The 27394-nt window shown below is 42.2% G+C and overlaps 1 protein-coding gene across 1 annotated transcript in view; it reads right to left on the bottom strand.

Moving 5' to 3' along the window:
• fras1 (Fraser extracellular matrix complex subunit 1) overlaps positions 1-27394 on the bottom strand; it is a 386797-nt gene that overhangs the window by 136973 nt on the left and 222430 nt on the right. Inside the window, exons 15-19 of the mRNA XM_062981362.1 lie at positions 20925-21065; positions 19723-19863; positions 19157-19330; positions 16182-16322; positions 11816-11959 (exon numbers count right to left, since the gene is read on the bottom strand). Coding sequence (XP_062837432.1) covers positions 11816-11959; positions 16182-16322; positions 19157-19330; positions 19723-19863; positions 20925-21065 — 741 coding nt within the window. The remainder of the gene's footprint in view (positions 1-11815; positions 11960-16181; positions 16323-19156; positions 19331-19722; positions 19864-20924; positions 21066-27394) is intronic.

Here is a 27394-nt window from a genome sequence, read left to right as displayed (position 1 = left end):
TGTTATACAACAAATCTGACAGAAAAAGTAGTTCAATACGCAGTAATGCTATGTAGTAATTACTGTATTTACGAATTTAGCACCAAAATATCACGATATATTGAAAACATTGACTACAAAAATGCGTTGGATAATCCAGAACGTTGGATAAGCGAGTGTTGGATAAGTGAGACTCTACTGTATATTGAAAACATTGACTACAAAAATGCCTTGGATAATCCAGAACCTTGGATAAGCGAGGCTTGGATAAGTGAGACTCTACTGTATTTAGAATTATCTATGCTCAAAGTTGGAAAGACTCAATGATTACGACACAAGATGATTTGCTTATGAAAATAAGTGAACTTGCAGAAATGGATAAACCGCACTGAGTCCCTCTGGGGAGAGAGGGCAGTCTAGAAATAAAGTTTTTATAGTTGTTGTTGTTGTGTTCCTCCAGCAAAGATGGGGTCACACCTCCATCAGTGGGGCCTTTTTTAACAAGAAGAGTGTTATATGTGGGGGGAAAGATGTATCAGTAGTTCTTTTTCATTTAATGAGTGTAGAATATTGCACAACTATAACCTTTAGACAGAGAATATAAAGCCCCTAGATTAGATAATGTAGATTGTAAGTAGTTTTCTGACGCTTTGAATGTAGTAGTAATATGTTCCTAGAGAAAGTATTTAATTTTTGTTAGTTTGTACATTTATAAGCAGGTTTTCTATTAATTTGTTTAAACAAACATTCATTATAAAATAAAAAAATATTTTTAAAATAGTGATAGTTAAAATGAGCAGTTGCTAGGATGATATCATTAAGCGCGAGAAGTATCAATTACAGGTGCACAATGTATGACGTTCAAACAAATGAGAAAGATAGATAAATGGATGGATAGACAGATAGTAGATATGTGTTGTCAAAGGCTTTCATGGACAGAATCACTGGGTTGCTGTGAGTTTTCCAGGCTGTATGGCCATGTTCCAGAAGCATTCTCTCCTGATGTTTCACCCACATCAATGACAGGCATCCTCAGAGATTGTGAGGTCTGTTGGAAACTAGGCAAGTGGGATTTATATATCTGTGGAATGTCCAGGGTGGGATTTACAGGCATGAAACAATCATGGCCAGCTAACAATTCCCAACAAAATATTCACCCAGGCAGGAAGCAGCCAGGCTTTGAAGCTGCAAGGCCATTAAATGCTAATCAAGGTGGCCAATTGCACCATTCACACTTGCCTCAAGCAGACAAGAGTTCTTTCTCCCACCCTGGACATTATTCCACAGATATATAAACCCCACTTGCCTAGTTTCCAACAGAACTCACAACCTCTGAGGATGCCTGTCATAGATGTGGGTGAAACGTCAGGAGAGAATGCTTCTGGAACATGGCCATACAGCCCGGAAAACTCACAGTAACCCAGATAGTAGATACATGATATGTCTCATTCTGACATTCCTTCCCTTCTTGTCCCAAAAACCAGAGAATGAAGCCCAGGCCCTGAAATTTGGAAATCCTACTCATGGCCATTCCTGAGCATGCTCCAAAGTGCAATGCTGTCATATCATATATATTTTTCAAATATTAAAAGCAGTGTCCTCCCACTCACCTGTGTCAGCCTAGCAAGGATGTAATTTACATCAAGGAGGGGTACACAAACCCAAGACCACCCGCTTTTTTTCAGCAGCCCATCAAAAACAGCTCTTGACCTTCCCCTGAACCAAAGCAATTTCAAAATGTTTTACAAGAAGTCTTTTGTATGCAATGAAGGGACCATGCTGTAAAGAATCCCGAAAGCCAAATTAATCCTCATTACAGTGATTCAGAAAATTATAAGGGGAATGATGGTTGTCTTGAAAGCAATGCAATCACGATGCCTGCCTTCACCCTACACGGGTTTCCTTCTGGAAATTAACCTTCCTGTCCCTTTCTTCTCTTCACTGAAACTTTCATTGTAACTGGATGACAAGATCTCGGGATTCCACAAGTCGGGCCTTGAATTTCAAAAGGAGCCCAAAGGAACGGGGCAGCTCAAATTCCAGGGGCAATGAATTGGCAATGAATGAACAAAGCTATCTCTGCAGCCATAGAGTAAGGCAAAATCCAGGCTGAAAGGAGAGCATAATCCTGCCCAAAGCTAAGCCCTTTTAAGTCCAACGAGTTTCAATGGGAGAGGTTTAAGAACCTACGTAACATGTTGAGATCAATGGGTGTTGAAAATGCTTATTGGCAGGACATTTCTCGGCAGAACAACAAGATGGAATCCCTTCTATTCTAAGTACAAAAGTTCTCTAGAAGTGATGATAAAACAGCATCCACCATCATTTCTAAAGGCTTCAGCCAGGAAAAATAAAAGACATATGACAACCAGACAGGCTGTGTCGCACAAAGCCCTTTCCTCCAGTATTTTCTGACCATCTCCATTCATTTGCTACCAGAAGCAAACATTTAACTCTGCCTGATGGGAAGCCATCCCTGGTGTCTGAGGGTGCGCTACAATGTAAAAGTAATGCAGTTTGATACCACTTTAACTGCCATGGTTCAATGAGTTTTAGTTTTATGAGGTCTTTAGCTTTCTCTGCCAAAGATTGTTGGTGCATCACCAAACTAACAATTCCAGGCTCCCGATGGCGCAGTGGATTAAACTGCTGAGCTGCTGAACTTGCTGATCGAAAGATTGCTGGCTCAAATCTGGGGAGCGGAGTGAGCTGCTGTTAGCCCCATCTTCTGCCAATCTAGCAGTTTGAAAACATGCAAATGTGAGTAGATCAATAGGTATTGCTCCGGCAGGAAGGTAACGGCACTCCATGCAGTCATGCCGGCCACATGACTTTGGAGGTGTCTATGGAAAATGCCGGCTCTTGGGCTTAGAAATGGAGATGAGCACCAACCCCCAGAGTCCGACACGACTAGACTTAATGTCAAGGGAAAAACTTTACCTTTACCTATATCATTGATCTGTGCATTAATTCTACAGTGTGAATCTAATGGGAGGCAGTTCGGTTGTCTGAGACTTTGCCTAATTCTGTTTTCAGGTATTATCCAAGATGTTATCCAAGGCGGATTCACCACTTTAATATCATGGGAACCAACTTTGGGATGCTGATATATTGGAGCAAGCCAGGAACTAGAGGTCAGAGTTCAGGTAAATGTGTCTTAAAAAAACTGGCATATCGAAATGAATTCTTTCCTTCTCCAAAATGTACTGTATATATAATGTGTAAGTCTAGACGGTTTGGTGAAAAATATTGATCCCCAAAATCCGCACTTCCCTTCACTGAGTAAAGCAGCAAAATGCAAGAGCTTAGTATATCCTGGAAGAACCCAAAGGAAGCTCTGAAATGCCACTTCTGGCCAAATTCCATAACCAATGAGGACAGTATATAAAAGATTACATACAGCATGTTCATATGCCTCTACACTGTAGAATTACTGCAGTTTGATACCACTTTCATCCTCAGAAAATTCTAAGTGGAATGATGATTATCTTGAGCCATGGGTCAGTTGTATGGAATCATGGGACTTGTAGTTCTGCAGTCCCTTAGCCTTCTCTGCCAAAGAGGGTATCTCACCAAATTGCAATTCCCATGATTCAGTAGCATTGAACCATGGCAGTTAAAGTGGTGTCAAGCTGCATTAAGTTTGCAGTGTAGATGAAATCTTAGAAAGTTTACTGTCTCTAAAAGTTAGATATTATCCTCTCAATTTTGTCTGTTTATTGTGATGGCTTAACATCTCCATATACACACAGTACTTCTGAGTATTCCTTTCTTAGTAAATAAAGGGATTTCTTTCCATTCTGCAGCTCTGCTTTGACCATATGGGCATCAAAGAATATACTGATACAACACTGATCTCTCCCAAAGGGAGAGGAAAATGAGAGAAAAGAAGAGGCTGGTGGTGAATACGATGGACCATGGGAAGCCAAATAGAAAGGGAAAACTTTTAAAAGTAAAAATAACATGTACTTCATACTTTAGAAACTTGTTTAGATTTTTCAAAAACACTTCCTTTTCAGCAGAAGAAGAAAGTAAAAGGAATACAGAATTCTCTTTCATGTTTCCATGACAATATTTCCTTTCTGTATGCATCTTTTGTCCTTCATAAGAAATAAAGAGAAAATAAATCTCATTTCCTTGTGCACTAGGCAACTACAATCTTTTAAGAGTAAAAAGAGGCACATCTATACTGTAGAATTAATGTGGTTTGACACCACTTGAATTACCATAACTTAATGCTATCAAATCTTGGGAGTTGCAGTTTTACATGGTATTTAGCCATCTCTACCAAAGACTGTTGGTGCTTCACCAAATTACAGCTCCCATGGTTCCACAGCATTGGGCCATCACAATTAAAGTGGTATCAAACTGTTTAATTATTCTGCAGTGTAGACGAACCCATGATCTAAACCAGAGCTTGCATAAGTTATTTTCTTGAGCTACACTTCCCAAAATTCCTCAGATATATTTTTCAGAATTTAAGATGCATTGAAGTACATACAAATTTAAGATGCTGCAGATAAAAAGAATGTTAGGTACAGACAGGCTTCACGTCTGATGGAGTTAAAAACACCAAGATCCCTATAAAAGTGGAATAACCACAAATAAGGGCGGAAACACAATTTTTCTTCCAGAGATAGTACGTTTAGGAATTTTGAGTTCCTCTTGAAATGGTGCCCCCTTAGCTCAGTGATTCCCAACCTTCCTAATTATGTGACCCCTTAATATAGTTCCTCATATAGTTATGGTGACCCCCAACCATGAAATTATTTTCATTATTACTTCATAACTGTAATTTTGCTACTGTTATGAATCATGATGTAAATATGTAATATGCAGGATGCATTTTTATTCACTGGACCAAACTTGGCATAAATACCCGATATAATAATAATAATAATAATAATAATAATAATAATAATAATAATAATAATAACTACTTTATTTTTATACCCCGCCCCATCTCCCCGAAGGGACTCAGGGCAGCTTACATGGGGCCTAGCCCGATAAGACAATCAATATCAATAGCACGACTATAAAACAATTATACCAGTAAAACATCAATAGCAATAAAACAATCGTTAAAATCAGCAAAAAGCATACAAAAAACATACAATATGCCCAAATTTGAAAACTGGTGGGGTTGGGGAGAATTGATTTTGTCATTTGAGAGTTGTAGTTGCTGGGATTTATAGTTCACCTACAATCAAAGAGCCCCTTGAACTCCACCAACAATACAGTTGGGCCAAACTTCCCACACAGAATCCCCATGACCAACAGAAAATACAGGAGGGATTTGTGTTCCTAAGACCATCAGAAATATGTGTTTTCTGATGGTCTTTTGTAACCCTTCTGAAGTCCCCCTTGCAACCTCCCTAGGGGTCCCGACCCCCAAGTTGAGAAATGTTGCCTCAGCTCTATGTAGAGGTCCTGAAAAATTTTGCAGCAGTAAAGGGTTTCTTATCACCAAGGTGAAAGAAGAAAGTGCAAAAGCTGGGTTGCAGTTAAATGTCAAGAAAACCAAGATCATGGCAACTACACCTATTGATAACTGGCAAATAGAGGGAGAAAACGTGGAGGCAGTGACAGACTTTATATTTCTAGGCGCGAAGATCACTGCAGATGCAGACTGCAGCCAGGAAATCAGAAGACGTCTACTTCTTGGGAGGAGAGCAATGGCCAACCTTGACAAAATAGTGTCTTCACTATTTCAGGGACACCACACTGGCAATGAAGATCCGCATAGTCAAAGCAATGGTATTCCCCATAGTAACCTATGGATGCGAGAGCTGGACCATAAGGAAGGCTGAGTGAAGGAAGATAGACGCTTTTGAACTCTGGTGCTGGAGGAAAATCCTGAGAGTGCCTTGGACCCCAAGAAAATCCAACCAGTCCATCCTCCAAGAAATAATGCCCGGCTGCTCACTGGAGGGAAGGATATTAGAGGCAAATATGAAGTATTTTGGCCACATCATGAGGAGACAGGAAAGCTTGGAGAAGATCATGATGCTGGGGAAAATGGAAGGAAAAAGGAAGAGAGTCCGACCAAGGGCGAGATGGATGGATGGTATCCTTGAAGTGACTGGCTTGACCTTGAAGGAACTGGGAGCGGTGACAGCCGACAGGGAGCTCTAGCATGGACTGGTCCATGAGGTCACAAAGAGTCAGAGACGACTAAACAACTGAGCAGCAGCAGCAGCAAAGGGTTTCTGAATACCATCTAGTGGCTGTTTAAGACATTTACATGAATCTGTGAGCAGCGATGTACGGTGTTTACAGTGTCTTCTGTGGAAAATGCTTCAGCTGTACTTCATAAAAAGGAAAATCAGCTTGTTCCAAGCCTTGCGAGTGCTGCTTTATTATGAGTAAATGATTAATTTTATACCTATTTGATATATCTGGGGTCACGTTAAACATTATTGGGTGCAAAGGGGTCATGAATGGAAAAAAGTTCAATAAACCCTGTTCTAGTATAATCAACTTCTGCTAGAACCTGACCACAGAATCACATGGGACGATACCTAGACATGTGTTGCATAGAAGCATGCTATAGGACCTAGGTCAGGTATGGACAAACTTCGGCCCTCCAGGTGTTTCAGACTTCAACTCCTGCCGGCTGTTAGGAATGGTGGGAGTTGAAGTCTGAAACACCTGGAGGGCCGAAGTTTGCCCGTGCCTGACCTAGAGATTCCTAAAAAGAACATATTAATTAAATCTTCAAATTAATTGAATTAATTATATCTGAAAAAGCTAAATCTGCAAAAGTGAAACCCAACAATATGTTCCCATGACTGTCACCATTCTTGCATAATTCCTACCTCCACGATTATTATTTTTTTGCTACCAGCATGCTGCCAATTCAACTCACTTGCACTAATTGGCTCACAGGCCCCTTAAACCCTGATTAACTGCAGCTCTCGCTAAAGAGATAATAATAGTTGTCTTTCTCGCTTTTAAGATGTTCTTTTTGCTCTCGGCTTCTCATCTGCAATTAATATGCAATTGATGGACAATTTACCCTCTAGTTACGAAAAAAGTAATATCTGAGTTTTGTTGAAGTTCTAGTACATTGTTCTGCCTCCAGGCTCAGAAAGGGAATAGTCTAGATTAACAGGTAACATTGATCGATAGAGTGACAGCTATTAAATGTTTTGTAAAATGACGTTTTTCTTTTAAAACACCCCACTGTATTAAGGCACAGTTTAGGTTGTATAATTTAATGCTTTCAGTTTTCATGTGACAGCTACTTGTTAAGTGATGATTAATAACTTCTCCAGACAAATTTGTACAGTGACATTTCAATAACTGTGAAAAGATTGAGGCATGGGGAAGGGACAGACATTCATTACCGATCAAAACCAGCTTTCCGTGACAAACCGAGTCACGTTCCCCAGGATCGCAAAGAACCCAATAATGAATGCAAATCATGCAGTTTATGGCAAAATGTGATTATTCCGATCAATCAGGTCTGAGTAATTAGACAGCAAAAACAAGCCACTGAAGGTTACAAAGAGTAAGCAGAAGCAATCAATGTGGCGTGAAGAAGGTGGAAGTTTGGCTCATGTGTACAAGTCAGCAATTAGGTCTAAGGAGTGAGTAATAACCATTATGCTAAACATAATAAAGAGCAATATGTGAGTCTCTGGATAATGTTGGACTGCAAATCACATCCTCCTTCACCTTTGGCTATGCTGGCTAGGGTTGATGGGAGATGGAGCCCACTAATATTTCAAGAGCCTCAAGTCACCAGCATAGTAGTCCCTGCTGCAGATGTAGATACATGTATGTACAGTAGTCTCACTTATCCAACACTCGCTTATCCAATGTTCTGGCTTATCCAACGCATTTTTGTAGTCCATGTTTTCAATACATCATGATATTTAGGTGCTAAATTCGTAAATACAGTAATTACTACATAGCATTATTGCATATTGAACTACTTTTTCTGTCAAATTTGTTGTTAAACATGATGTTTTGGTGCTTAATTTGTAAAATCATAATGTAATTTGATGTTTCATAGGCTTTTCCTTAATCCCTCCTTATTATCCAACATATTCACTTATCCAACATTCTGCCAGCCCATTTATGTTGGATAAGTGAGACTCTATTGTATTTATTAAAATGTTTATTTTTATTTAATAAAATGCATTAAATACATTTGGAAACATGCATTTAATATATTTTGCATTTCCTGAATATAGGAGTCTGTGAAGATTTGAATTCTTACCTGAGTTTTGTCATCTAATAATATTAATATTAATATTAATATTATTATTATTATTAATAATAATAATAATAAAACTCTATTTATATTCCACCCTATCTCCCTGGTGGGATTCCAAACATAAAAGGCAAACATTCAATGCCCGAACACAACAACAGTACACCCATAATAACAAAAATTGACAACCCAACATATAAAAATAAATTATGACTTAACGACTAATTAAATTAAAAACGCAACCTGTTATATTAGACAGAAAGCAACTCCTTTCTCCCTTCTCCAGCTCGCTTCCATCCTTGTCCAGCCCTCTGAGAAGGCCACCCATTGAACATCTCCATGGCAATGCTCTGGCTATCCTAAGCCCCTTCTACACTGCCATATAATCCAGATTTTAAAAGCAGATAATCCATATTAGCTGCTTTGAATTGGATTATATAAGTTGACACTGCCATATAATGCAGTTCAAAGCAGATAATCTGGATTTTATATGGCAGTGTAAAAGGAGCCCTAGAGTGTCTCCCTGCTGATGCTCTTGCCCCCTTCCATTTGTCATCTCTGCTTCTGATATTGCCTTTCTATCTATATACTGCCCTCTTGTGGTTGCATCTGAGTGCTGCATATATACATACATACACATCTATTTATTTTGGGGGCCCAACCCTAAAAGTGGGGTTGATTTTTAGTTTTAACACTGCCAGTATTTTAAGTTGAGTAATGAAGAATATTTGTTCAAGGCTTGGTCCAAATCCACCAAGCCATATGGGAGTCCTTGTGGAACAAATCTAAGAACATACACACATACTTTCACACACACACACACACACTTTATATTTATAGTATGTATAGTATGTTAGATACATTTGATCATATAATGAAGGTCAAAGGTTTCCCCCTGACATTAAGTCTAGTTGTATCCGACTCTGGGGGTTGGTGCTCATCTCAATTTCTAAGCCAAAGAGCCAGCATTGTCCATAGACACCTCCAAAGTCATGTGGCCGTCAGGGAGCACCATTATCTTCCTGCTGGAGCAGTACCTATTGATCTACTCTTATTTGCATGTTTTCTAACTGCTAGGTTGGCAGAAGCTGGGGCTAACAGCGGGAGCTCAGCCCGCTCCCTGGATTCGAACCGTCAACCTTTCGGACAGCAAGTTCAGCAGCCCAGCGGTTTAACCCACTGTGCCACCGGGGGATCCAGATATTTTAAAATAAATACTTATTAAAATATTTATATCCCACCTTGTTTCATAAGGTGTCCAGACAGTTTACAATAAAATTAGTTTAAAGAATTATAAGGCTGGGACAAAGACAGCAGGATATGCCACCTCATGACCACCAAAGAAAAAAACAGGATACAGGCCTTTGACACATGTGAGCTAGAGATTTCTAGAGAGACATTCTCCTCAATTAAAAATAGGCACTTTTATTTGCTTTTTTCCACATGGGTCCTATACCTTTAACCCCTGAGAATGCAAAAGGTTGACTGTAATTGAAACCATGGATAAGTGACCCCACATGTATCTGTTTGGTGGATATGTATTTTCTGGCTTGAAGGAGATGGATTTTAGAAATGATTTTTGACGATTTCTAAGGCTTCTGGAAAATCCATGGAGCAGAAAACTAGGCCATGGACCTGTCACAATTACCCTTAAGGCAAAGTCACATAATTAATATTTCTCCCTCTCCTCCACTGTTTGGCTTTCTTTAAAAAAACCTGTCTCTGATCTACTCATTCCAAGTTTGCTGCAAGGAGACAAAATAATAACTCTGTTGTGTGGGGAGGTGACAAATAAGCTGCGAAAATGATTTCTTGAGATCAAAGAAATAAGTCTTTCACCTCAAAGGAAACAAGGAAACGATTGCAAAAGGGAGTAATAACAACAAGGAAGCAGAGAATTGAACAATTTGAATCCTTTTGCATTTTTCCCTCCCCCAAATTTTGGATCCATTCTCTTTGTTGGAAGCTTTTGAGTCCTGGCTTAAGATTTGCAAGTTTTATCTTTCCTTTGATAAGCTTTAAGAGGAGGGAAAAAGAGAAAGTTGGACACAGCTGAGCTCAGACGTGTCTGGAACGATTCCCAGGCAATGTTTATACTCGCTGTCCTGACAGATTAAAATGTGATTCGTTTCTTTAAACCAGATAAATGCAATTTGTAGTTTCTGGATATACAGTAATGTGGACGCATACCACAGGCTGGACATGACCCACCAGGAAAAAACTCTTGATCCATAAGCTACATGACAACCCAGTTAAAAATTAGCACATATAAGCCTCACCTTATAACAATGCTCCATGCAGTCATGCCGGCTACATGATCTTGGAGGTGTCTACGGACAACGCCAGCTCTTTGGCTTAGAAATGAAGATGAGTACCAACACCCAGAGTTGGACGCGACTAGACTTAACGTCAGGGGAAAACCTTTAGCTTTACCTAAGCCCTATCTACAATGCCATGTAATGCAGTTTGAAACTAATGGGGCCTCAGTTTCCCTAGAATGCTGGTTAATTATTGGAGGGAGAACTGGAAAATAGAATGGGAATTACATGGAATCTCATGAATTGGATCACTTGATTTATACCACAAAAAAACGTGCAGGTGCCACTTTAAAGTTTTTAATGTTAATTATCTATTTTCTCCTCCAACCTTTTCCCTGTTGGCATAAACTACATACATCATTCAGAGTTCTGCCAATACACCTTTTTGCAAATATTCTGCCAATATGCCATTTATCTATTAGCCCAGGCATTTTATTTTATTTTTAAAAGAAGCTCAGCATAATTCAGACCCAATCAATTGCTCTCATAGAAGATCAATAGCACAGACTCAGTCATACATTTTTAAAATGTCATTTGCATTGGATTCTAGCTCAGTGCCTCCCATCAGATGCCATTTATAAAACATGCATGAAAAAGTAGGCAAGAAGCTAATATAACACTTACATAGTGGCCTCAAATTATTTTCCAAAATCTAGTCCAAATAAAATGGTCTTGCAAATCTTCCAGAAGAGATTTAAAAGTTGAACTATCCATTAGCATTTAGAAAATGACAAAACAATTTCCCCCCTAGGAAAGTACAGCTACAGAATTAAGTTTCTCCCACCAGTTGACATATAAATATTGTTGATGCAAACTTTCTGAGGAACAAAGTATTTCCTGCTACATGCCTATTAAAATGATCCCAACCAACCAGGGATCATGTCACAATCAGAACAACATTAATTGCATAACAAAACCAGATTGCAAACAAACAAATAAATTCAACAACTTGGTGGTGCAATGACCAAAGTCCTGGCCGTAGGCCTAGATTGAAATCTCTGCATGTCTTTCTACACTGCTTTGAAGCTTGCAGAGAATCAGCAGAGATACCACAGCTTCTAAATCAACAGATTGTTGGGGATAAAACCATGTCACCCACCAACGAGTTTTTGAAAGCTCCTTTTTAAAACTATAATTCTCTATTATAAAGCTGGCAGATTATGGAAATCCAAAAAAGAGAACATCTCCAAGCTCTTTCTGCCACTCTTGAGCTTCTTAGGAGACAGGCAGAACAAGAATATACTTTAGATAACATGAAATTGTGCTGGAGCTGCTACAATATTTTTCACGTACTTACCAACACAGTATCCCACCAGATTAAGATATTGTTTTTCCTTGCAGGGAGTTCTACATCTTCCATTGGCAAAAGTGGCATAGGGCTGGCAGGCTGCACATTCAACATCTGAAGGCCCGGTACATGTCTTGCAAGAGGGATGGCATACTGGAGAAGATAAAGATGACAAAAAGTTCTGGTGAGACATTTCACAGCTTTGCTCAGAAATAAAACACTGGCTTGGAATCCCACAAAATAATACATATGTTCTTGCAGCTGCATCATTCCCAAAAAGGTTCTACAGCAGAACTATGAAATACACACAGAGGGCAATGTCCTAGATAAGGAAGATGTAGCAGTCACTTCCATCAACCCCCAAACCCAGCTTCTTATTGGTTGAAGACATTTTAGAATAGCCACATACTGACTTGTGGAGAGCTAGGGGACAGAGAATATCCAGAGTTTGCTTAGGTAGACACACAGCACGAAATCATCCACTGGAGCTTCTTGGAAGTCATAGAACAGTGGTTCTCAGCCTGTTCCCCAGGTATTTTGGTCTACAACTCCCAGAAATCACAGCCAGTTTACCAGCTATTAGAATTTCTGGGAGCTGAAGGCCAAAACATCTGGCAGATGTCCTAGAAAAGGGGTGTAAATGATCAAGGGGAGTTCAGCTAGTAAACACTGAGTTGAGGGAAGTTTGGTTGTTATGTGAGGCTGGTAGAAAATTCCAATCCCAACATCAACCATAAAAAAGCATATACAGAGAAATAAGCTGGACACATGCATGTAAGTCTCCAGCAAGATGCCAGCCACATTATTTACAATGAATATTATTATTATTTTTATTTACAGCATTTATATTGCGCCCTTCTCACCCCGAAGGGGACTCAGGGCGGATCACATTACACATATAGGCAAACATTCAATGCCTTTTAACATAGAACAAAGACAAGACAAACATAGGCTCCGAGCGGGCCTCGAACTCATGACCTCCTGGTCAGAGTGATTCATTGCAGCTGGTTGCAGCTGGCTTGCTCTCCAGCCTGCGCCACAGCCCTGCTCATGAATAAAAGTGTGTGCTGTGCCCCAATTTCCTCACGTGAAATTCCCCATTTCCACATCACGTCCATTACAGACCTCCATACATTGAGGAGGGAGGTCTAAAGCAGAATTAAATGTGTGTTCATTCCTGAAACACACAGTGCATTCTATTTTTGTTCACATAAACGTGAGTAGAAGGTCCCTTGAAACCTTATTTTCTGCAGGAAAGTTTAAAACTGGTGGAAATATGGCCCTAAACCAGTGATTCCCAACCTTTGGGCCTCCAGGTGTTTTGGACTTCAACTCCCAGAAACCCCATCCAACTTACCAGCTGTTATGAACTATGGGAGCTGGAGGCCCAAAGGTTGGGAACCACTGCCCTAAATGGACACACATCTAAGTCACTATTTTCAGATCCTACACATTCTTCTAAACACACGAAAAAGAGCCTGACAAGTTCAATAGCAGGTGTCCACAAAAAAGTGAGCTAGCTTGCTGGAAAGTGTCATTCAAGTGCCTTTGTCAGGGACAGATTAAGCCTCATGCTAAGTAAGATACAAGCTGAGTGTCCACTGAGGATGGCCACTGTACTAACATAGATATGTAGAGCTTATTTGACCCTGCTGTTTGTGCTACAGATTGAAATGCAACCAGCTATTTTGCACTTATGGGCTTAGATCTTCTGCATCCATAAGAGGTCACATTGGCTATATAAACAACTCTCTTGCAGCCAGTTAATAATTAGTTTCAACATATTCTCTTCCTTGAATCTTTGCTACATTTCCTCCTCCATAAACTTCAGAGTCTGCAGCCAACTCTCAATGAAAAACAATAACCCACTCCACAGTAAGAGAAAAGGTTTATCTCTCCTGTCGGCTTGTGGAATATAGATTATCCTCAAGCCTCCCAAAGCATTTGCAACATACTTTCACAAGCGGTCCCCATTAATAAAATAAAAAGAGAGCTTTTCTGTTATCTCTACAGCCAAGAGCCAGGCATTCCTCTGGATGTGTACTCACAAGCTCAGCCTGAAATTAAACGGGATCTTTACGGAAGATTAATCATGCCTTTGAAGTTTCAAACAAATATACCATAAAGTAAGGATAAGATGGAGATACCACCACCATCCTCCAAGTTTATGTTGGGTTTTAAAAAGAAGTTAAAATCTGTTCTATTATTTAAAATGTTTGTTTATACATCTGTTTCGTTATACAAATCCACATATTTGATCATAGTCACCAAACATTTTGTCTAGTGGATAAAAATACAGATACCTTGGGTACCTCCTGAACAAACACTGCAGATTCCAGAATGTCTGCTTACAAATTAGTTTTGAATAATATGAAGTTTAGATTTAGATTAACATCCTGAACATTTCCCCAGAATTTTTGAAACAATTGGATAGCACCTTTTTAAAAAGAATGGGCTAACTTGGGTCCTTTAAAACTAGAAATTGGTATAAACATTCATTGAGAGATAGAGAGAAAGACCTTCTCTTAAAAATGTAAGACATGAGATGGGAGAATATGGTCTTTGAGATATCCTGACTCTAGCTATATAGGGCTCCAGCACTTTGAATTATGCTCAGAAAACAGACTGGCAAGGCTGCAAAGCTCTTGTATGAAGGCAGTTGTATAGCCAGCACTCACCTTGACTGCAGCTCTTTCAATCACCTGAAGTTTCCCAGCACTTTTCAAAGGCAGAACAATATAAAAATAATGTCATAGCAATCAAACAAGATGTAACTAAGGTCCATATTTCCATAGCCAGATCTTAAGAACAGATGCAACCAATGCACAAAAGTTAACTGTGCAAATGGTCTCCTGGCCACCATAGAGATTTGTGCTTCCAAGACTCAGGGATGAACCCTGGAGTACATCTAAGCTGCACAACCTTCTCCAGCACAGGCTGAATCCCTACTCCATGATCTGTGTTTCAACTTACCAGGAGCACCCCTGCCACATATGGATTAAATTTCAATTTGTTTGCTTTCATCCAGTCTATTATTGATTATATGCACTAAAACAGCTTTCTTGGACAAAGTCGAAAGGAATAATAGCCATTCAACACAAAGTTTGCACAGCACAATCAATGCATAACTCCACCTGCAGAGATTTCTACTTTGTAAACTTAGTGCTTGTTACTTATATAAATGCAACAAGGACTATAATTGAAATGTATAGATATAAATATAGATATAAATATCCCAGATTTTCCCCAAATGGGTCTCATACAGTTCAACAATATAATGACAAAAAGACTGGCTTAAAATATTTAAAAGCAAAAACCCAAAGTATATATGCAAAATGGAAGATATTCTTCCCTTCCATAGATCAGTTACTCAAGACACACCATCAGAGTACAAAACTCAAACAGGCAAAAGAGACCGGATCTTCAGTCTTCTTGTGCAATGGAGGGATTTGAATCTACCAGATTCTAAATTGCTGCCTCCACTCCTTGCTACCTATGCAGCAGGAATACTACTGAGTGTAAATTTCAGACCAAAGATTTTTTGAGGTTAGGTGTCTTCTATCAACCCAGAAAGCATTCTCAATATGTATATTGCCTGTTCATAATTCAGAGTGGTATTCTGGTCAATATGTTTGCAAATGGGCTGTGCATATCATATCTCCAATGTGGGAGCACAAACTTCTCCTTTAAATGACCCCAAATATATCTTAATGAGGCTGGCTGCCCCCATAGAGTAAGTCACACACATTCACTCTGAGTCAGGAGACTGTACAGATATCACTAGGATTCTGCTAAATGAGGAAAGGATTTGTCCTGAATGATGGCAAAAGTTATTTTCCCCAATATTTGTTTTGAGTCCTAATCAAACACAATATTGGGTTGTTGTATGTCTTTCGGGCTGTGTGGCCATGTTCCAGAAGTATTCTCTCCTGACGTTTCGCCCACATCTATAGCAGGCATCCTCAGAGGTTGTGAGGTATGGACACAGTATTGGTTGACATGGAACCCCGGTGGCGAAGTGTGTTAAAGCACTGAGCTGCTGAACTTGCTGACTGAAAGTTCCCAGGTTCAAACCCTGGGAGCGGCAGGAGCGGCCACTGTTATTGCCAGCTCCTGCCAACCTAGCAGTTCGAAAACATGCCAATGTGAGTAGATCAATTGGTACCGCTCCGGCGGGAAGGTAACGGCGCTCCATGCAGTCATGCCGGCCACATGACCTTGGAGGTGTCTACGGACAACGCTGGCTCTTCGGCTTAGAAATGGAGATGAGCACCAACCTTCAAAGTCAGACATGACTGGATTTAACGTCAGGGGAAACCTTTACCTTTACCTATTGGTTGACATTTATCAAGCTACACCGTATGTGTGGACTCACAGTAACATTGTTCCTCCTGGTGATACATTCCTTCTGGACACTCAGAAACACATTGGCCTCCATGCAGGACTTGAGGAGGAGCACATGCCGTGCAGTTCTCTGAGGACTTTTCCATACAAGACAGGCAGGAGGAGTGACACTCTGCAGCAAAGGAAAAGAAAATGAGGATAGGAAACCCTGCTGCTTGGGCATGACCAACTGATCCTGTCTGGTTTAAGGTTGCCTATAGAACTTTCTTAGGTTGCATCTACACCAACAAAATATTCTGAAGCTGCCTGGAATACAGAGTGGGGAGCCCACGCCTATTGGCGTGGAAGTACCCCAAGCCCTTTGGGAGTTCACATGTTGAGCTGGTCCTCCTGGGAACCACTCAATTGTTTCACTGGCCAAAAGTAGCTCCATGCAGGAAAAGTTGCATCAAGGGCATTCAGCCATATAGTCACCAGCACAGCTCTGCCAGGGAAGTGCTTCTGGTCAGTAAGACACCAGTGGGTCTTTTTGACATTTGAGCATTGGATCACGTCCGATCCAGCTGCTTATACAATTAAAAACATGAGGGGTCATACCAGAATTTCCTGGGAGCTCTAGTGAAACCTGCAATCCTTCTTAAACTGGATTAGCATCTGGAAGCATTGCTTCTGCAGAAGAACTTGCCATACAATGATTACTCACAGTCGGTTCTAAGTGAGTAAGTTTTATTTGGCCCTCATAGATGCAGAGTTAAACTATCTCAGCATCTTGGAAGCTCCTGCAAAACAACCATGCTAGAAACTCACAGTCACATAGTAGGGGCCACGCCAAAACTACTTCATGGATAATTTTACCCTTTACTATCACAGAAGTTTTGAAGATGCAGAAAACAATGGTAACTCATAACAGCCCACTTTCATCAAACACACTTGAAGGTGTCTTGAAATAACTGGGAATTATGTGGGAGATGCACATGCACATATTGAGCCTAAAGAAAAGGAAACTGAATAGGAGGGAAACATGACAGTACTCTTAAAAACTCTGAAAGGCTGTCGCACAAAAGAGGGGGGAAATCTTGTTCTCTGCTGCTCCAGTGGACAGAACAGAATCTAATGGGCTTAAATTATAGGAGATCAGCTTTCAGTGAACATTAGTTAACAATTCTTGAAAGTAAGAGGAGCTTGACAATGGAAGCATTTATCTGGGGGGGGGGGGGTTCTCTCACTATAGGTCATCAAGTAGAGGTCGGATAACAACTGCTGGATATATTCTAACTCTGAATCTTCTGCACCAAGAAGACGGTTGAATTAGATGGTCTAGGCCCATCTACACTGCTATGTAATGCAGTTTGACACTGAATTAAATGGTCAGTGTAGATTCCTATGCCCTCTTAACTGCATTATATTAATCTACACTGCCCACATACTGTAATGTAGTTTCAAACTATATTATATGGCAGTTTAGATAGGCCCCTGCGTTTCTCTTTCCATCCAATTCTACAATCTGCTGGACCAGGCTTTTCCCAAATACTCATAAATAACTGTGAACTGAACCCAATATAAAGGCGAAAGGCTTTGTGCATTGTCTCAACAGCTTTATCTTTTATGCTGAATTCTCCCCAAAATCTGTATAACAAGCAGTTTTGTTTGCTGTAAAGAATGTTTTGGGTACAAATGCTGAAGCGGTGCTTTTGAGAGGGAACCTGAGGCAGCATTGTTAATGGCAAACCCTTGAGCGCAACAAAAAGACTGAGAACTACCTTTGGAGAAAGTTTCCTTCCAATAAATGTCAACACAAACTAATATAGTGAGCAAAATAATTTTTTAGTATCCTATCATTTTGGGGTAAATTTATTAGACATCACTGGATGAGGGGAACAATAGTCATCCAGGTCAGCAGAATCTCTTCTTTGAAAGTGGCCAATACCTATAACTGTTTTGAATGGTTTATTTCCTTAAAGGAATGCTGGATATATGAGTCCTTTTGTGCAGCTGCTTTTCTTCTCACTCTGCATCAATTCCAGACTTAACTGTAATTTCTCATCGGGCTCTCAGTGCTCCCTCCAAGCGGCTCTAACACACATGCAGCAAGGTAAGGATCTTACAGGAATTCAAATGTTTGCTCACTCCAATGCAAAAAGACTCTGCTATAGTGTCTGGTTTGGCTATCCACACAATTGCTTCAAATGCTGTAATGAAGCTTTAAGGAATCACAGCATAGCTTTAAACATGTATTATGAGAAAAAGTGGACTATTACAATGTATATTTAAATGTTCTTTAAAAGTACTGTTGACTGCAGAAGCAACACAGATTTGTGGATTAAAATTTGCAAAAGTAGAAAAGGGAAGAAACAGACAGAACTATCCTGACAATAATGCATCTGTCACAATAAACTAGTTGTATGTAAAGCAAAATACACAGTTTTGTATGCAACCGTCAGATAGAGAAGTTTGAGTTTTTTTAAAATAAAAGTATGTCATATATGAATATGTTCCTTGCCCTATGTTCAGCATAATGTTATAGCAATAGCTACACTAGCTGAGCTGAATGAGAATCATAATGCAACAACAACTGGAGAACAATAAATTGGCTCAGCCTGAAAACATATACAAACACATGTGATATATTTTTTTATCATGTCAGAAGCAACTTGAGAACATACTGCAAGTCGCTTCTGGTGTGAGATAATTGGCTATCTAGAGACATTGCCCAGGGGACACCCAGATGTGTTAGTGGGGAGGCTTCTTTCAAGTCTCTGCAAGCTAGAGCTGACAGATGGGAGCTCACGCTGTCTCACGGATTCAAACCAGCAACCTTCAGGTCAGCAACCCAACCTTCAGGTCAGCAGTACAGCCAGCACAAGGGTTTAACCCATTGCACCACTGTAGCTCCTTAAGTGTGTGTGTGTATATATATGCATCAAAAGTTGACTTTTCCATCTATGAATATGTTTATGACTTTATGACTGCTGTACCTCATTATCTTGGGATAATCTCTTTGCTCACCTTTGCACACCCCATAATAATCAAGGTAGAACTGGGCCTTGCACTGTGGTTGGCAGATACCAACTGGTAATCCCTCAACATTCATTTCTGGTTGCAGAGCCTCCTCTGGTTTCATGCACTGTGTACAATGTAAATATTCTGGGCCAACACATTCACGGCAAGATGAATGGCAACCTGAAGAACAAGAAACAGACTGTGAAATCCCCAGAAAAATGGTTTTGCATTTGTAGAACAGTAAACATGTTCCTCCCTTCCAGTAAAACCCAAGAAACAGCTAGCATAGTGGAATTCTTGTTAGCATAATTTGGATGTTTGCTTTGCCATTTTCATCTCTCAAGCGCGTCTTCTGGAATCAGTTCCCCAAAATGTTTGGCCTCACAGGACCATTTATCTGAAGGAAATCCATTAACTGGATTCAGTGATACTTTCCAAAGACATCAACATGAAGAGCCACCTTCATCAAAGCCAGGAGAACACTGGAAAATATTTCTTAAAAGGCTACCAAGAAATGTGCAAACATTGCATGCATTTGTTGGCTTCCAATTAGAAATTAAGTTTGGCATTACCTCTGCAGATGTTGTGATCTTGATAAAAGCCCTCTCCGCAAACAGAAAGACACTGGCCCAAATGCAAGGCAAGAGGGAAAGAACAAGAAGTACATTGGCTAGACAGAGGCCTAAAGCAGCTGGTGCAGGAATCATGGCAAACTGAGAAAGGAAAAGAAAGTGTGTGTAAGTTGGATGATTCATTATTCAGATCTCTCCCACCCAAACTGATTCTTACAAAACAGACATGTATCAGGTTTTATGAAAAGATTCTACCTAAGGTGGTGAAAAGACACATTTGTCATACCCTGTGCTTTTTCTTGGATGTGTAACTGGTATTTAGCATGCATTGTTTTGCAAATGATCATCGGAAATTAATTTGCAGGTGTGATTGCTGAAGCACATGTCTCTAAGAAAATCCCACTGTAGGAGGGAAAAGCAGGTTACTCACAAGGGATAAACATCCCCCTTTATGTCTAGTTATATCTAAATATCTAAACTGTATGTAGTATGGTAAGTTAGGCAAGATAAGTGAGGGCAGGTTTACAGTCTTTATTGCCTACCTGTCAGAAATTATAGAAATACTGTTCTGTGATAAACTGATTTGCCTGATATACATGTCAGAAAGACTCATAAAACAATAACATAGCAGTAAAACAAAGAGTGCATCTACACAGTAGAATTAATGCAGTTTCACACCACTTCAACTCCCATGGCTAGAATCAGGGGAATTGTAGTATTATAAGGTCTTTATTCCGCTCTGCTAAAGAGTGTTTGTGCCTCAATAAATGACAACTTTCCTAATCCCATAGCATTGATGTATAGCAATTAAAGTGGAGTCAAACTGTATTAATTCTACAGTGTAGATGTTCCAAGAGGTGGGCATCCAGATTTTATTGGACTTCACTTTCTATCACTTTTGACAGTGATCCATGCTAGCTGGCGCAAATGGTGGTTGGAGTCCAAAAGCAAGAAGTAAAACAAAGATTCTGTGGCTGAATAAAAGTTCTCATCCCCATTCCAACCCTAAAAAATAATCAAGCTCAGGTTCAACAGCTGTTTATCCTATGCAGCTATAAAGCCAAACTTGGCCTTAAAATCCTCCCCAGTTTATAACAACCTAGTGTAAAGTATACATTAATTTTTCCCCAGCAAAGCCTCCCTTTACAATCTTGCAGCTGTCGCTATAAGAAGATGACAATATACCAAAAAGAGAGACTTACCTCTGCATTTCCGGGAATTATCTGCATAGTATCCATCAGGACATTCCAGCACACATTTCCCCCTATGCAACATTCTGCCTGGAGCACAGGATATACACCTGGGCTGATCTGGATAGCATGATTCACAAGTCTCATTGCAGGCTGTCAAAAAGGAGGATATCATCAACGAAGTGCATTTATTACCACTGTCGTCATTACAAATTAAAACAAGTACAATACAATTCAAGCATTCTCAAAGCAGCACTGAAATGGAATCAGTTTATTAACAGCTCTAAAAACAGAGCTTGAAACATAAAAAAGCAATTTTAAAACAGGACTATTAAAAACAATACAACACATTCTTTAATGCCTTTGCTTTAAATCCCTTCATTTCTCAAAAGTCGTTGCATCCTATGGAAAGATGGCAAGAAGGGAGTAATTTCTAGACTCTTTGGGAAGATGTAAGCACAGCCAGACAGAAGAGCTTCACCTGCATTGGTCCATGCAAATGGGGCCAATGCCCAAATTCATTTGTTAAAGCATAAAAGTTATAGATGGCACTTAAACTTGAAGGCATTTTCCAAAAGGTTGGACTGGTGCCTTACCAAACAACCATATATGGCAGCTTCATAAGCCACACACAGTTAGCATTTGCATGGTAGAATGTTGTCAAATACAACACAGAGGTTGTATAACATAATGTTCCATAGCTTTGCCTTGGATGCATTGCATTGTTTGCATACTTGTGATGACCCATGGGCCTTGTAGTCCTGCTCAGGACATTGTAATTCCTGATGAAGATGAAAACTTGGGTTTTTTACCTTCCCAGTCTGAACTGGATTCCTCTCAGCCAGATCTTTCCCAGGCAGATCTGGGAACCTTGCACCTGCAAGAAAGTTGTCTCCCAGAAGTATGTCAAACAAGCCCAGAGCCTACTTCTCCCGTATTCTTGCGCCGGGAGTTTTGTAAACAACAGAGAAGTTTGGATTCAGCTTCGCGCAGGAGTGCAAGGATTGCAGCTAAGAATGTGGCCAATTAAGACTGCTTCTCGTGAGAATCTTTGGGGAGTCTCACATCTGGTCTCAGAGTTAGCTTTCGGTTCTGATTCCCAGAGAACTGCTTCGGCGGGAAAGCTAGACTCTATTTAGGTGTTTTACCCGCGTAGTAACTTCGCGGAGTCAATTCGTCAGCCTACGGAGCGAGTTGTGTCTGGACAGCGCGCTCCGATTCAAGCCTCGCTCCTGCTCAAGCCTTGCCTAGCTATCCAGCCTTCGCCTTGCTTCCCAGCCTTTGTTTATCTACGGACTTTGCCTTGTTTCCCAGGATCAATCCTTGCCTTGTTCCACGGATTTATCAAGTTATTCCACGGACCTTGTTCTTGTTCTTAGTTACCTTGTTCCACGTTCAAGCCTTGTTTCAAGTGTCAAGTTATTTCCTAGCCTCGCTCAAGTTTCATGGACTAAAGGACCTTGTCATCTCCCCTCACTTTGCTTGGCAAAGTGAGTGTTTCGGTTATTGGATTACAACTTTGGACCTTAATATTTCTTATTGGACCTTGCTTTTTTGGACTAATTCTGACCTTTCCTGAAAGGTCTAATTCTGAACTATTTTCTACACTTGTTTTATTAACTTTATATATTCCTTCAATAAAGATATTAGATAGATTCTGGCCTCTGTGTATGGTTATTGGTGCTCTGCAGCCTGGGTCGTGACAGTTTGACTCCGCCACCCTAAGCACCAATTAACCTCGGCCAGAATGTCTACCGGAGTCGTACCTGGGCCGAGCGGCCAGCCGATTACCTACACCATCGACAAGGAAGAGGTGGACCGAATCCGTGATAAGCTCAATGCACAGGATGGAGAAATAAGGGGTTTGAAGGAACGCGGAGTTCGTCTTCCGGCCATGGCGTTGCCAACCAAGTTTACTGGAGAAGCTTCTAAGGTTCATGTCTTCCGTCGCCAATGTCAAGCTTATCTGGAGGCCCGTGCTGCCGAGTTTCCCCAAGAAGACATCAAAGTGGCATGGGTTTACAGTCTTCTAGACGGGCCAGCGGCCAGCTGGGCGACGGCACTGTTCGACCAAGTCTCTCCACACCTAAGATCAGCGCAACACTTCTTGGACCACCTCAAGGAGACTTGGGGAATCGAGGACAATTTGGAGGCAGCCGGTCACAAACTCCGTCGCCTTTTCCAAGGAGACAGACCTATGTCACAGTATATAGCCGAGTTCCGAGTGCTGGCCCACAACACCGGCTGGAACGATGTAGCCCTCAGGGGACAATTCCGGGAGGGTCTCAACATTGAAATGCTGGAAGAAATCTCCAAGGTGGATCCTCCCCAGACCCTCGAGGCACTCATTGATCAATGTTTACGGGCTGAAGTCATGATTGCCAACAGGAAACAGTGGGTTCGAGGCCAGGGCAGTAGAGCCGGGGCAAAACCCCCCGCTCCCGCCAGCGTTCAGCCACGTCCGGTGTGGAGACCCCCACCGCCAACCCCATACCCCAGAGGAGGCGAGGAGGTGCCGATGCAGTTGGGCAATGTGCGTCCCAGACTAGATGCCGCCGAGAAGGCCCGTCGTCAACGCTTAAACCTCTGCTGGTACTGCGGGAACGGGGGCCACTTCGCCAGAGAGTGCCCAGCCAAAGGGAAGCCTGCCGCCCGTCTTGCGGCGGCGTCCTCCACGGAGACGAAGGCGTCTGAGCCGACTGGCACACAGCCGGCGGGGGAAGCCAACGACCGGGTGTAGAGAGGCTCGCCAACCCGGTCAAAAAATCCATCCAAGAGCCGCCAACCGGGGTCCTGTTCCTTCTCGTGGTCACATTATGGTCAGCAAAAAGGGGACCCGTCATGATCCACGCCATGATAGACTCTGGAGCTACCAACAATTTCATCGATAGAGAGTATGCCGACTCTCTGGGATTACAATATCATGATTTCAAGAATGCCCGTGTGGTGCAAGCCATAGACGGCCGTCCCCTCAAGACGGGCCCCGTAAGTCAGTGGTCGGAACCCACCAGGATGTGGATAAGGGAACATATGGAAGAGATTTCCTTCTTTGTTACCGAGGTCCCCCATTTCCCTGTGATTTTGGGAATTCCATGGCTGACTCTCCACGACCCTAACATCTCCTGGTCCAACAGAGAACTGCAGTTTGCGTCACCGTATTGCCAAAACCATTGCCTCGTAGCCAAGGTATGCCATGCCACAGACACCGAGCCCATCATCACCTTGCCAAAGAAGTACTCCGAGTATTGGGATGTATTCAATGAGAAAGAAGCCGAAAAATTACCCCCACATAGACCTTATGACTGTGCCATTGACTTGGTGGAGGGGGCCCCGATCCCGCGAGGGCATCTCTACTCCCTGACTGAACCAGAGCAAGAAGCTCTCAGGGAATTCCTAGAGACAAACCTTCGCAAGGGATTCATCAGACCCTCTCAATCCCCAGCCGCCTCCCCAGTGATGTTTGTGAAGAAGAAGTCAGGGGAACTACGCTTGGTGGTGGACTACAGAGCATTGAACAATATCACCAAGCGGAACAGCTATCCCCTGCCCTTAATCTCGGATCTACTGGATCGGCTTCGAGGAGCCAAGGTTTACACCAAGCTGGATCTTCGGGGGGCTTACAACTTAGTTCGCATCAGGGAAGGGGACGAGTGGAAGACCGCCTTCCAGACCAAATTCGGATTATTTGAGTCCCGAGTTATGAATTTCGGTTTATGCGGAGCCCCCGCAACGTTCCAGCATTTTGTCAATGACATTTTTCAGGACTATCTAGACAGGTTCTTGATAATCTACCTGGACGATTTTTTGGTGTTTTCCAGATCACAATCAGAACATGAGAACCACGTCAAAATGGTGTTACAACGATTGCGGGATCATGGACTTTATGCCAAGCTGGAAAAATGCGCTTTTGATCTACAAGAGGTAGATTTCCTTGGTTACCGCATCTCGCCTCTAGGGCTTTCCATGGATCCAGCCAAAGTTTCAGCAGTATTGGAATGGCGGGCGCCAACTAACAAGAAAGAGGTGCAGCGTTTCTTGGGGTTCGCGAACTACTACCGCAAGTTCATTCCAGATTTTGCCCGCTGGTCCGACCCCATCACTAGCTGCATCCGTGGAAAGCAGCCTTTCCGCTGGACTGATCAAGCAGAGAAAGGGTTCCAGCAACTAAAGAAACTATTCACCTCCCAGCCAATTCTACAGCACCCAAATCCTGGAACCCCTTTTGTGGTGCAAGCGGACGCCTCTGATGTGGCAATTGGGGCTGTACTCTTACAACCGGTGGGAGATCACCTCCACCCCTGTGCCTTTTATTCTCGTCAACTAACCACACCAGAGAGGAATTACACCATTTGGGAAAAAGAACTACTGGCCATAAAGGCAGCCTTTGAAACTTGGAGACATTGGCTAGAAGGGGCCAAATTTCCCATTGAAGTCCACACTGATCATCGTAATCTAGAACATCTAAGAACTGCCCGCAAACTAAATCAGAGGCAGCAACGTTGGGCTTTATTCTTTGAACGTTTCAACTTCCAGATCCATTATGTGACCCCAGCCCAAACCAAGCAAGCAGACGCCCTGTCACGTAAACCGGAATACGCTGCAGGACGCAAGGAGACCTTTGAATCCCAACTGCTACAACCTGAGAACTTTGCCACGCTCACGGTGGGGAACACCAAATCCATTCCCATTGGTTCAACTTCCCCTACTCCAGGACCCATCTGTGCTCAAGAAATCAGGGCTAGTCAGCAAGCAGATGCCTGGGCGCAGGACCAACTTCGCCAAGGTCTGCATTTTCCCTTTTCGCTTAAAGATGGGCTGCTCTGCTATAGAAATCATGTTTATATCCCACCCGGACCGGGCAGGGAAAAAGCGCTTCGTCTGTGTCATGACTGCAAACCAGCAGGACACTTCGGACTATTTAAAACTATGCATTTGATCCTAAGGGATTTTTGGTGGCCCAAGATCCGCAAGGATGTGGAAAAATATGTCAACACCTGCCCAGTATGCCAGCGCTCCAAGATACGAAGGGAGAAGCCCTCAGGGCTTTTACACCCCCTTCCTACCCCATCTCGCCCATGGGAAATAATTTCCGCGGATTTCATCACTGACCTACCACCTTCCTGTGGATTCACCACGATCTTAGTGGTGGTGGACCTATTCACCAAGTTAGCCCATTTCATTCCCTGCGAAGGCCTCCCCACGGCCAAGGAAACTGCGGATCTATTTCTTCAACATGTTTTCAGACTACATGGATTGCCCAAGAGTTTAGTCACAGACCGTGGATCTCAATTCACCTCTCGTTTTTGGAAGGCACTACAAAAACTATTGGGCATAGACTCTCGCTTATCTTCAGCTCATCATCCCCAAACAGATGGGCAAACGGAGCGCACCAATGCCACTTTGGAGCAGTATCTTCGCTGTTATGTAAACTATCAACAGGACAATTGGGCTTCTCTGTTACCACTGTCTGAGTTTGCCTACAACAATGGAGTTCAAGCTTCTACAAAAGAAACACCGTTCTTTGCAAACTACGGCTTCCATCCACGTTTCTTCCCCCCTGTCATTGAAACTTCAGAGGTTCCCGCAGCAGAGGATTGGCTGCAGGAACTCACAGCGGTGCAACAACTTTTGCTCCAGCAACTGGATCAAGCCAAGGAGGACTATAAACGCCACGCTGACAAACATCGCCAGCCGGGCCCCGAAATCAAGGTAGGAGATCGGGTTTTCCTGTCCACTCGCTTTCTGCCCTCCCACCGCCCTTGCCGGAAGTTAGATGCCCGTTTCATTGGTCCCTATCCAGTGGTGGCGCAATTAAACCCCGTGACTTTCAAACTCCAACTTCCGCGTTCAATGCGCATTCACCCAGTGTTTCACCGTTCCCTGCTCCTTCCGGCGGATGGTGTGCGACCTGATACAGACCAACCGGCCCCCCCTCCTGTTTTGATGAATGGGGAGGAGGAGTTCGAGGTTGAGGACATTTTGGATTCTCGCTTTCACCGCCGCCGCCTACAATATCTCATTGACTGGGTGGGTTTTGGCCCTGAGGAACGCTCTTGGGAAGACGCCTCCACAGTCCATGCTCCTGATCTAACCCGTCGCTTTCATCAGACCTATCCCACCAAACCACGACCTCGCGCCTCGGGGAGAGGGCCCCAGTTTGGGAGGGGCCTTGAGGAGGGGGATAGTGTGATGACCCATGGGCCTTGTAGTCCTGCTCAGGACATTGTAATTCCTGATGAAGATGAAAACTTGGGTTTTTTACCTTCCCAGTCTGAACTGGATTCCTCTCAGCCAGATCTTTCCCAGGCAGATCTGGGAACCTTGCACCTGCAAGAAAGTTGTCTCCCAGAAGTATGTCAAACAAGCCCAGAGCCTACTTCTCCCGTATTCTTGCGCCGGGAGTTTTGTAAACAACAGAGAAGTTTGGATTCAGCTTCGCGCAGGAGTGCAAGGATTGCAGCTAAGAATGTGGCCAATTAAGA

The sequence above is a fragment of the Anolis carolinensis genome, chromosome 5 (assembly GCF_035594765.1).
Source record: "Anolis carolinensis isolate JA03-04 chromosome 5, rAnoCar3.1.pri, whole genome shotgun sequence".
Classification (NCBI taxonomy): domain Eukaryota; kingdom Metazoa; phylum Chordata; class Lepidosauria; order Squamata; family Dactyloidae; genus Anolis; species Anolis carolinensis.
The sequence above is the reverse complement of the archived record's forward strand: the minus strand, read 5'-3'. Positions and strand labels throughout refer to the sequence as shown.